Below are 13,158 nucleotides of genomic sequence, written 5' to 3' on the forward strand. Positions count from 1 at the left end.
ATTTCGAAAGTGATACCCCAAAATGATCATTTAAAAAAAAATAATACATAAAGGTTGCCCTGTGTATGCCTGCGTGTGTCCCATACATCCACATATGAAAAGTTTGGAACCCTGAAATCAACTCTAATTGTTTGGGATAAAACCTCTGCGAATCAATTCAAGGTAATGTGAGATTTGATTTAAAAAAAAAAACACAATTAAATTTAAGCTACCACCACCTTCACAATCTCAGGTGCAGCTTTTACAATAATTTTATGGATAGTTTACTAAAAAATCATAATTTTTTAATAATTATATAAACAAACAAATATAATCTTATGTCCAAGTATTGTCAAGGCTTCTCTAGATACGACAACATAATTCACAATATTAGGCATGTATGAATATTAATATCCTATAAACTGAAATAAATATTTGAAACACTTTGCAGTTGTCTACCAGGTAATTATCATTGAAAACGAAATAAACAAAATTCCATAAATTCATTGGAAAAATTGTTTAAGTTTTTCACTTTTTTGTTTTTGCATACAATTCAAATAAAAATGTATATGATATTTTACATGCAAATAAAAGAGAAAAAATATGGAGACTCAAAAATACTGTTTCAGAAAAAAAACCATCCAGAGGGGAAAACAGAAAATATGGTACACATTTGTATTCAGTATCTTAGTTATTATAATCTGCTGACCTATGTCACCATCATTTCTAGTTTTAATATTACAGACTGTGTACACTGTACGGTTTACACCAACTTTTCACTAATACCCCCCCCCCCCCCCAACCTTTAAAATTTAGTCATTCATAGTCATTCATCTGTTGATGTAGTATCACTCAGAAGTTATTGAACATTGCTAGATGAACATGAGGTGTCCTTGAACTTGTGGTGTCGGGTTCTTCTGGGAGACCCGCTAGGACATCCCCGGTCATTGAGGCCATAGCCATATTGGTGTCCCCTGAACTGTTCCCATGTAGAGGCTGGGCCTTAATGACGTAGGCTGACCCTGGCCGAGAGAAGTGGGCCATCTCTGACTTCGGAAGAGTGGGGTCCACATGTGTGACCTGAAATCAAGTTTCATATTTAAAATTTGATTCCATGTGTAAGTCAAGTCTATTCATTCAATTTATTTCACTCACATCGTCGAGTGACGTACGGGACATGAGGTATATATATAAGCAAGAAAAATATACAAATGTTCAAGGAGGATAGTCTGAAAGATCAAAATATATTTGTTAAAATAAAATATATGTAAAATTGTTACAAAAACAAATTAAGCTTAATTAGCTTCACTATGATTTCTCACAGGCATTTTATCTTAAAATACATGCGATACACATACATGTATGATTATGTTTTTCTCAAAAACTGATATGACAGGACTTGACTTACCCTTTTTACAATATCTAGTCTAATCAATTCTGATTTGGGAGTCCTCTTGCAGCCAGCAGCTAAAATAAATGAACATCAATAAATAAAAACACAATTTATTACAGTTACTAACTCAAGTTTAATTATTGACTAGGCAGAGGATTCAAAAAATTGTAAATTGGTTAAAAATATTGCATTTATCTTTTAAAATAAAATTACCAATTGTTTTAATTTTGCTTTCCATTTTTTATGCTTGGTTTTTGTAGCATTTGAATATGATGTAAAGCCGTTTAAACACAAAACATTTAATCCCCTTATCATTTTTTTAATACTATCTCCTTTAAAATTAACTTGCCTGCAAAGAATGGCCATATTGCATCTAATGCTGAAGCAAAATCAACAGCTGTTCTGTAAAAGAGTGACTGAATGCTTAAATTTACTCATGTCAGTATAACTACCGGTATTACATTTATTGAATCATGCATGCAATTGGATTCAATAAAACAGTAACATTTTGATCAGCCAGTAACATTAATTGATACATTTTTCTGAAATTAAACGACAAACAATATATATTAATATATTTAAAATGATTCTTAATATAAGGATTGATTAAAACATTGTAATTAAATGGAGTGTTATACATACAGAATGCGTCTTATGTAAAATAAACCGGACTGCAGTGCTTGATTTAATTTGATAAATTAATGAAGATTTAGAATCATGCAGGATAAAAACAGATGTACAGGTATACGATATATACCTTCCTTGATTATCCTTAAGTTCAACACTTGGATTGTGTTCCATTAGTTTCATGATGACCTTTCCGTGACCCTGAAATGCTGCACAGTGCAGCGCAGTCCACTGTGTGCCTTTATTACAAGCATTAATGTCAGCTCTGAAAGAAAACTTCTGCTTTAATTAATGATAACAAATGAGAAATCAAATAATTACAGAATTTAAGGATTTAAAAATTGAGACATGGAGTGAGTTCAGATTTATTACACGCATATAGAATTAAATTTAAGACCATGGTATAGGGTGACATAGATTATATCGTCCCCCCTCAAATAGACAAAATATTGCCCAACACAAAGTGAATCCATTTTCATGGTCAATTTTTCCCAAAAAGATACTCAGCAATTGTTTTAATCAACTTTTAAAGATATATACATTAAGCTATAAAGCATTTCTGAGGGTCAATTAAAAATCTAAGATCATAAAAACATTTAAATTTTCTCAATTCACAAGTTCAATGTTTGCAATCAATGGTCCATTTTCTAAATGCATATATACTATATATCCTATATTGTGTTATCTAAACTGTCTTGGTAAAAATCCTCCAGTCTCTGGAATTATATATATATGTTCATCAATGTTTATGTGTCTTGACACATTGTGAATAATATGATGTTGATAAATTGTCTTGGGGTTGTCGAGGTTTATTTACTTCTTAATCAAAGAATATATAAATCAGATGTTATGTATCTAATATAATATTGAAATTGTGGGAATAAAATCAAATTCTCTTAATATTATTCACAGGCGTTTTTTTTTTTTTTTTTTTTTTTTTTATACATAATGTTCTGTAAGTATTTAGTCTGAATGTAACAATTGTATTCAAAGTGCCATTTGTATACCCTCAATCAACAAAGTTTTAAATAATTTAATTAATTTTACTATTAATATTCACTGTGACTACCAGATATATTCCTTGTTTGATCTTCATTTACCTAATATGATCAGACATGCATAAAATCATCCTCTTGGAGAGCAGTTATTTATGTCTAAGGATGATGAGTTAATGGGGGGGGGGGGGGTTAAAAATTAAAACTTACCTATGCTGCAACAAGCATTCAACTACATCAGCATACCCCCAAAAGGCAGCCAAAGCAAGGGGAGTCATTCCATCCTTTGATCTCTCATTCACATTGGCACCCTGCCTCAAAATCTCTTTCAAGAGCTGAAAAATCATTTAATATGAACATGCTGATTCTCACATCTTTGATATTAAGTACATATATTAAACAGTCAGAATGAAAACAATATATACTGTATATTAGGAAATATATGCCCCAGATTTATTTTTGCCCCTTCTGCCTTCGTTGTCAGCATGGTCAGTGGACCAAATTAAGACTGGGTGAATTCTAATGTCTAAAATTTCATCTCTTTATTTAATCACAATTTTATCACGGCGAATTCAAGATGAGGTAAAACTGTTTACAAGTGAAGAGGGGCGAAAATAACACGGGGCAAAAAAACCCTGTATACAGTATTTCAAGCAGAATCATTCCCTTGATCATGTTTTGTAAACCTTAAAAGTAATTATTACAATCCTTTTAAGGAATCTTCTCCATTACATTTTAGAATGAAAAGTTTCATGGACATTTATAAATTATAATAATCCCTGCCATGATGGATGAGACTGAGTATACTTCATGTGCAGTGACATTAATCAGACCGAATTGATCACTGATGCCAGTATATAGCTCAGTTAGTAGAGAAACTGACTTGAGATTAACAGGGCCCAGTTTCAAATCTCTTTCTTGTTTGTCTCTCCCATACATTTGGTCCCATCCTGTTACATTTGGTTCCATGCTAACCCTTGCCAAACCAATGCATGCTAACTTCAACAGTCAGGTAAACTCATACCATTGGAAACTAAGAATCTGGAATGTTGATCTTTAGGGGCGAAGGTCGGTTTGATTACCAGACAGCTCAGCTGGTAAAGCACTTTAATTATTATAGTTATCAAGGGGGCATGTTTGAATCTTGCAGTATTCTGTAGTCATTATTTCTTCCATCCTGTTAATTACACTACATATTGGGGTACATTCTATGATTTTTTTATTCAGGGACAGCAATATATCAAATAAATTAACCAGATTTTAGTCTGTCATTTTTAAAAATAAAATATAGATATTCTTCTTCAAAAAGTATCACACCATCATTAAGTGTTAAACTGTTAACTGAACTTTTGGTATGATGCTTACAGCTTATATGATATTAATCAAACGCATATGTAAAGACCATCTGCCCTCTTTGTTGCGCTCCTTACCTTTAAGAATTTACTAAAAATCTTTTTTAAAATCTAACTTTATCAGTACTTCAACCAGCAAAACAAAGAGAGTGATAAAGATAAAATATAAATACCCATTGAAAAGAGAAATACTGAGCGAACTGGAGGAAATTCGAAAGATTATTATTTCCCCTTTTTTCTGAAATAAGACTGGTCTAAAATTGTAAAAACTTCAAACATTGTGAACTTTTATCTACACCATCCGTAACATGACTCCAAATTATACTATTCAATAAATATTTACCGTTATATCGCCGTTTGCAGCGGCGTTAGCAACGCTCATGGGCGCAGACATGTTAAAAAAAAAAAAAACACCTGCTAAATTAGGCTTCCGAACCCGACGGTTTTATTTACAGGACATTTGATCTACATGTATCTTTTGAAAGATGGATTCAGTCGCAAATAAGTAATTTTAGAGCTTTAAATATGCTGTTACAAATATAAAATTATCATCCTGCAGTAGATATTCTGATTTTTTAAAATAATAATTAATAATTTGAAAATATTCATTTGTAGACACTTTTAAACGTTTGGATGAGACGTCAAATCATTTTAACATTTACCTATCATAATTTCGATATAAACTTATATTCAGTTTTGAATATTTTACCAAACGATAAGAAAAAAAAAATCTAAAGTTTTTGTGGTATTATCGAACCCACAACCTAAAAACCCGAGCTCTATAATGTTATCTAATGTCTGGTGCTCTAACCACTGAACCATTTCATTGTTAAATGCTAAATGCAACTTCAACCACGAATTTACGGACTTGTATTATTTCTCTAAAACGTTCAATTGTTGGGATACAAAATGACATTTTAAGGTAAAGTGGGTCATCTCTCCACGTTTTTGTTGATCTGTTTGATTTCCTTTCAACCTTATATAGACTATGACAATCAAAGTACTGAAGTACTGAAAGCCGGGCTCTTTTGGTGTGTCTTTGTGCATATTGTGTAGTAAACACTGAAAATCTCTCTCTCTCTCTCTCTCTCTCTCTCTCTCTCTCTCTCTCTCATGCTTTTAATGTCGACAAAGCGTCAGAGAGCGACTAAACTTTGTAAGCGGCTATAAACAAAAATATGTCTGTCTAGTAGAAAAAAGTTCAACAGTAACAGTTGCTGCCTTGAATTTTGCAACAAGCGTTATATATTCAATCCCCATTTCTTCAACGCACAACAAAGTAGTTCATAGAAATTCATGTGCATTGTATGTGTCCAATATGCACAGTCTTGTTTTAAAAAACGTTATTAATGAGAAAACTAAAAAAGATAGACAATTCTCTCCAAAATAAAAAAAAAGAAAATGCCAACACTTTTGACAAAACGTGGCTCTTTGTGTAACTATTTGGTATAGCTTTTACTTTGACGCTGTTTGGTTTTTTGTTTACTTTTGAAGTTGTGCTATTTATAGTAACATTGGCGATTTGCCTGCCTACAGTCAGGACTCTGCTTTCAGCAAAGCCCGGCTAAAATTTTAAAGCCCAGACCCACTCTATAATAGAAAAAGCTTTGAAGTTCTAAAAATGACACTATTAGAAGGTTTTGACACGCATACTTCAGTTTTAATCAACCTATTCTAAATATTTAACATATTTAAAGGTTATAAATCGATGTTACGGTAAATATACATTGTTTCCAATAATTTAGAAAGAAATTATGAGATTTGTTCATATTTTAATTACCGTCTTCCTTGGAAGACGGTATAAAAGTTGAAATAATTTACAGTCTCCGGGTTGTCGGGTTGTGCACTTCCTTTCCTTTGTGATTGGTTGTAAATACATGATGTGAAAATTTACATTTATTTCATTGGTTGAAATACTGTTCGGCGCAAGGGAGATAATTTTCTGATGATCTTTTTCACGTACGACTTAACAAATTTCGTAGATTTAAAATCTTTAAAAGTGAGAAAACGAAAAAGCAATACATATTGCTATGAATGAAATTCAGCCTTTGGGTTTCAGATCCAAAAGTAACATTCTACAATATCTATTGAAATTATTTGTTTTTCTTTTAGCATTGTTTATTCAAATACAAAAAAAATTGATGCGGTATGCCTAATATCGGTAAAGTTATTTGCACCTTAGATAGATAAATGCAGTGGGATAACTTTGATTTTATCAATATAATACGAGTCTACGACCCTACCTAAGATCTCTTTCACCCTACAGTCGATCTCAACTTACAAGCTCGGGTACACAGTTCTCAATTTTAGACACGCAGGCTTAAACGACACATGACACAAAAATGTTCGAATAAATCCACTCGCCATGCTATGTAGAAGAAGGTGACATTTATATATAAAAAAAAGAATTAAACTGTCTTTGATAACTAATTGCTGTTTAGGGTTTGTTCTAAAGACGGTAAGCTTTTTTAAAAAAGCTAAACTTGTTTTATAGTATGTCATCTATCCCCATATAGGCAGTTTACACGCCATATTCACCCATCTACTTTCTGGATCCGCACGTTATTGATAAGTATAAATCGAGAAGAATGAGGTTGATTAAGGTGATATGGAACAATTCCATGTTATGACGTATTGTTTATAGAAACAAACAATAAAATGAAGTGTATTATGTAACAGTGTAGCGCAGTGGGTGAGAGGGCTCACTACAAGTCTGTAGGTCATGAATTCGAACCCCGCTGGAGGTTTTACAACATTTACCTTTCCAAATATTATTAAAAGCTATTTTAGGGTGCCCTCACTTTTTTTTTGCAAACTTAGACATAACCATACTGGTACTGTACCAGTTATCGGCTAAGACCAGTTATCAGCTAAACTGAGGGTTCGGGTCTATAGCACGCGAATATCCGAGATTTTTTAATTCAGTCATCTGTTTCTAATAAAGAAAAGTAAGTTTGCTTGAAAACTTTCTTCAATATGTTTTAAACATGAGCTTTAACGATCATTGTTTACCGCTGATTTACATCTTTGCACTTTCAGCTGTGGGGGAAGTGACGTAATAAGTTAAAAATAGAATATGACCTCTTTGTGATACGTAATTATATCCCTGCTTTGATTTGACATATAATATCAATATATATAACATTTAAAAAGAAAAAGAACTCCCTAAATTCCGAGAGATTCATGGCGTAGTTGAACGCCTGATTGTATAATTATACATTGCTTAGCGTACGATTGTGTGTATTACCGTAGGATGATAAAAGAATAATTTTATGAGTTTAATTTATGTATAATAACCCCTACGACCTATAGGCTGACCCCGCAAGGGACATAATTCAATCAACACTTTGCAGAATATAAAATCAACATGTACAAGGATTTTACTATGTTTTTATCACGAAGCCGATAACTGGTACAGTAAATCATAAAACCTGGGCAAATTCGGGGCTTGCTAAAAAGCACAGAAACAATATGTTTTGGGTTCTAAATGATGATATAATCTAACCGATGGATTAATAAGGAGTTCACAATTTAAAGTATGAAAAGTTTTATTCCAATATATCAAGAAATAAGGAAACCCGAAAAGAAAACGTAAAATTATAGCCGATAACTGGTACAGTGCCAGTAAACCAAAAAAAAAAAATGTTTTTTAACATGTCAAGATTTCTGACAAGTCTACTAGCATCCCCCTCCCCACCCACTTTCAATTTGCTTTCGACGCCACTGCACTGACATTTTTTTAAATTTAAGAAATACATGTATCTTTAATAATATATTAAGATGGGCAATGATCTAAAAAGAATGTCCCAAAAGTCTTTAAAATGCAAGGAAGAGTGAGAACAGTGTAATAACATGCAAAGAATTGTCCATGTAAAAGACACAAAACTCTGTTGTTATAATATTATCAATTCAATTTTAATTTTCAATTCTTTATTACACTCAAGAATAGTTGACAACGTTTTCAGTTTTACTATATCCTAAGTACATGTATTCATCAGATCGTTAAATTTTATAAAATTTGGATTTTCAAGGTATCCCTTGGACAAAAATCATCTTATTACAGTATCAATCTAATTAAACTTAGCGTATCGCGGAGTAACGATTTTACAAGTCTATAACTTTATTTTAATTGATGAAAACCTTTGATAACAGCTACATGTAGTTGTTATACCTAGGTTTAGCTAAATGAAACAGGAGAAAAATATTTCCATTTTGTCATTTTGATTCAATTTTCAAACATTATGCAAGAAAAGGCCAACTGTTCTATAGCCAAATGAAATATCTATTGATTTGTTTGAATAGATATGTCAATACATTTGATTTGCTATCGCTCTTGTGCGCTAGCAACTACGTTAGTCTTTTTCACTGGAATACGCATGCTCGACTCCATAGTAAGGGATTCTGGGAATACTGTACTACTGTAGATAAACTGTACCATTTGGATTTCGTTTTATCATTTTCACATTAAGTTTCGTGTTTTAATGTCAAAAGGTAACAGTAGCTTAGGTCTTACAATGCAAAGTTATTTTCAATATTATAAAAAATAGCTAGTTTTATCTTAAATTTCTTCAAGCTCGGAAAACAACTTCGGATATGTTTTCCGAGCTTGCCGGAAAGGCCCGAGAAGATACGATTGCTACATTTTCACCTCGAAATTGAAAATACAGTAGATACATAATTAATGATTAAGGCACAGTCAATGAGCTATGCCATTGCCGATGTGAAGCCCACTCTAGATTCACAGTTCGAAATTGAGACCCCACTCCAGCATAATTCCAGTACACCACTGTGCCTTCCTATTTAATTAATCGATTCCGAAATATAAACCAATGTTTTAGAAATCTGCTTCTGTGTTTTATGATGGCAACAGCGCTAGCTCACCAATCTTTTTGAAAGATAAGCTTGTTACAATAATATTGTTTCTCCATACCCAGTGCTTTTATCATTGTGCATACAAATGTAATAACTACAAATAATTTGGGGCACAAAAAAATGGATATAAATTCAAACTCTTATTTTACAGTAAAACTAGTTCGTAGGCAGACGTACGTGGCTCTAAAAATGCATGAACAACTACAAACATTTTACACTACCACGAAAGAACTATAAGGAGCTCTCGTTGATATTGATAACTATACCTTATCTTAGTTCACAAATTTTCACATAACTCTCTTCTACAACAACGAAGAACATGAAGCTGTTTTCTTTGAATGCTATACACTGGGGACGTTTGAACCCATCTAAAATTTTCAATGTTTTACCAGTCTCCGATATCACATGGATATTATCGCTGTCACGCCCACACACGTAGATGTTTCCTGCTTGGTCAACAGCAGGACTCGAAGGCGAACGTAGATTCCAATGCCTGTATGTAAACATGACTTTATTGCTGTTGTTCATCTTTTTCACCGTATGATTGTGACGACACGAATATATGATATTGCCATGCACATCAGTTGCAGCACCATCCAGACAGTCAAGTAAATCTGTTTTATTGATGAGTTCAAAATCAGAGTTAAACACGTTCAACACATGATTGCCAACTACACACACTCTTTCATCAATTTTCAAAATGATTCTGGGCGGAACATCTACCTGAACTGTTCTCATTTCTGACAAATCTTGAAGTCGTAAGCATTTCATCTCGGATTTTTCAAGAAATGTAATATACAGAGTTTCCACATCCCGATCATAATTCACATTTGTGGGCTGGTTAGAGAATGCAATCTCTTTTTGGAATGTACCATTTTTATGGATCGCAAACACTGAACGACGTGTCAAATCTGAATTTGCAAGAATCAAACGACCATCTCGTAAAAACACGCCCCCTGAAAAATTGGCATCCGGAACTACCCAATCATTGATTACTTTGACAGCTATTTCGTTTTCACCAAAGTTGACAGGTTTGGGAATTTCTGTGACTCTTTCTACTACGTGAATCCGAAAATCAACATATTTTTCAATCTTTTTAATTTCCTGAAATATTTCTTCACAATTTATTGTTTTAAAATTTAATTCAATAGTTTCAAGTTTCATTTTGCGTATTTCTTTCATATTTTCCTTCATTAAAGAAAAAGTTAGCAAAGACTGAGACTTATCCCCACTTTCAAGTGCCGATTTTAACATTTTGTGGCACCTTTTTAGGTATAATTTTCTATTTTCGAACTCCTGTATAGAAGCTTCAAGTCTCATCTTGCTGTCTTTCGAAAGTTTGGCTACACGGTTCAACTGTCTTTCTTTTGCTTCTTTTAAATGATTCATACACATTTCAAAAGAGTCTCTCACCATTTCCGATATTACATCGGCATTTTCGTCAATTTCTATGGAATTCCAGTTCTCATCTTCAATTAGTTTTTCTAGATCATGGCAAATTCTGTTCATTTCTTTCATCAGTCCGTTTGCTTTAATCTTGGTTATGTCTTTAGATGCTTCATCCTCGATGGGACCGATATGCTCACATGTCCGATGCAATATTGGTACACATAAGGCACATAAGGACACCTGGTGATCTCTACAGAAAAGATCGATCTTGCACTTGGGATGAGTACGGCAAAACAATGGCAAACATGACGTTGGGTTAACATCTGCGGATCTTTGCTTATAGAGAGAAATAAGCTCATGATTTTGTAAAGAGCTGAATCTATTGTGCATTGTTGAACATTTTTTGCATAAGGTATTGTCGCAATCTTTACACCAATTGATGGCAGTTTCTTCGTTTCTATCTTTTTTGCACACATCACATAAAACAGTAGGAGGTATTGAATCATTACATTTTCCAGATAAAGACACAATTAATTTGTTTATCGGAAAATGTTCACTCCATTTGTCAGAGGCACACTGTCCTAGGACTCCTGGTGCTGTTATAAATTCTCTACACAGAGGACACGCGAATCCTAGAGGCCTTGATTTTGTGGAAGCTTTGATATGGCTGTCAAGACAATCATGACAAAATGTATGAGCACACGGCAAAATCCTCGGAATGTTAAACTTCTGAAAACAAACTGGACAGACAGTTAAATTGTCGAATTGTATGCCGTCAAAATTTGGTTGTGCCATTACATGATCGTTCATCAAATATTAAATATGTATTCAACGAGAACAAACCGAAAGTAGGTAAGTATAACAGTCGATCCCGACCCCGACCATTATTGAAAGCAAAAATTAAACACAGGATATACATAAGTTGAATTGAACATATTTTATTGACTAATGCCAAAAGGATTGGACACAAGTTCCAAAAACTTAGAATGTCCTCTCCTTGTACATAATATATAACAATGCCATACAATGCCAGTTAACATTTATAAATAATTAGTTCTAAATCTAGAATTAGGATTAGGATGGATAAGAAAGTTATGCCAATAATTTAAAAACTTAGATAAATCGACCACACTTTTGTATATTTTTTTTAATGTATGAACTTCTTTAAATATTTTTATGTTTTCATCATAAGATAAAGTTTTGTCACCCTAAAGTAACAAATGTACATCAATTATATTCAAAAAGTTCAGTGATAAAAGATTATGCATAAATGATTGTCTTAATAATGAATATTTTTTACAAACGAAGAACAAGTGATGTGCATCTTCTAAACTTCCACATGAACACATTGGGTTGGCTATTATGTTACACTTAATTTCGTATGAATGATATTTAAGAATCTTTTACCAAAAGAGAAATACTTAGGAGGTTTTGTATAATCGCTCTGTAGTGATTTCTTAAAAATATTTAACGAAGTAGCTTCCTTGGAATTATTATTCAGACTATTCCACTTACGAATAGTGTTAGGAAAAAACGACTTGTTAAAAGCTTCTAATCTACAAAGTACAATCATCAAATAACAAATTAGGAGATTTTTCAACATTTTTAAAACTATAGAATACAACTTTTGTTTTTTGTGGATTAAATTCCAGAAGCCATTGTTTGGACCATTCCTTAAGTACATGAAGATCATAATTAAGATTATCTTCTATTACAGAAATATTGTTTGAATACATGTGTGTGTGTGTGTGTCTAGTTCAACTTTAAATTCATTCTAATTTCTTTTGTATCATGTCATATTGTAAATTTTGAACTAACTGGGAGGGTGTAAATACAAAATTTACACATTTGACATACCATATATTTTTATTTTACACCCATAGTTAACAATAAGACAATTAATTGCATTAAATTTTTTTAATTTACACCCATAGTTAACAATAAGACAATTAATTGCATTAACTTTCTTCTTTTTTTCAATTAAGTCCTTTAAAGGCAAATGCATGACTTTTTGATTGTACGTTCAATAAAGTTTGTCGGAATAAGTTTTTGATTTATCATTAGGTAACATTTGACTGTCCCTTCCATATTTTTTACGAACACAATTTTGATTTCTTAATTCCACTATATATTCGTGATTTTGATAGTTCCCTATGCTGTTTTTACTTAAATTCTCAAAGCATCAAAATGCATTTTAAATCTTTCGCACGCTTTTTTATTATTATTCGGAACGTGCGTCAGTGATGTAAGAATTAAAAGTAAATGTAAGAATAAAGTTGAAATAACATTTTTTAAAGGTCGCTGACACCATTAAATACAAATTCGGCGATGAACAAATCAACTGAACGCACCTATGAATCTCCTTCGTTTGGCGTTATATGCATTGAATACAGTCAGAGTACCATATTGTAAGGTTATCATACGGTAGGCTAATCCACTGTAGCTCAAGAATAGTCTGGTCACCGAACGAGGAACAGATCCTCATCCACTGTATGTAAAGGTCTGTTAAACTCCTCTCTTGACCTATCATACATTCTTAGACCGAGGCCAA

The 13,158-nt window shown here is 32.6% G+C and overlaps 1 protein-coding gene across 1 annotated transcript; it reads right to left on the reverse strand.

Annotated features, from left to right (window-relative positions):
* Positions 1 to 225: 225 nt before the first annotated feature.
* On the reverse strand, positions 226 to 4,768 carry LOC128157235 (ankyrin repeat domain-containing protein 49-like). The gene is made up of 6 exons (XM_052819695.1): positions 4,690 to 4,768; positions 3,205 to 3,329; positions 2,130 to 2,264; positions 1,722 to 1,774; positions 1,388 to 1,446; positions 226 to 1,059 (listed from the first exon to the last, which is right to left on the reverse strand). The coding sequence occupies exons 1-6, from the start codon at positions 4,738 to 4,740 to the stop codon at positions 832 to 834; spliced, it is 651 nt and encodes a 216-aa protein (XP_052675655.1). The 5' UTR covers positions 4,741 to 4,768; the 3' UTR covers positions 226 to 831.
* Between the last annotated feature and the right edge of the window lie 8,390 nt (positions 4,769 to 13,158).

Source organism: Crassostrea angulata, chromosome 7 (assembly GCF_025612915.1).
Source record: "Crassostrea angulata isolate pt1a10 chromosome 7, ASM2561291v2, whole genome shotgun sequence".
In the NCBI taxonomy this organism is placed as follows: Eukaryota; Metazoa; Mollusca; class Bivalvia; order Ostreida; family Ostreidae; genus Magallana; species Magallana angulata.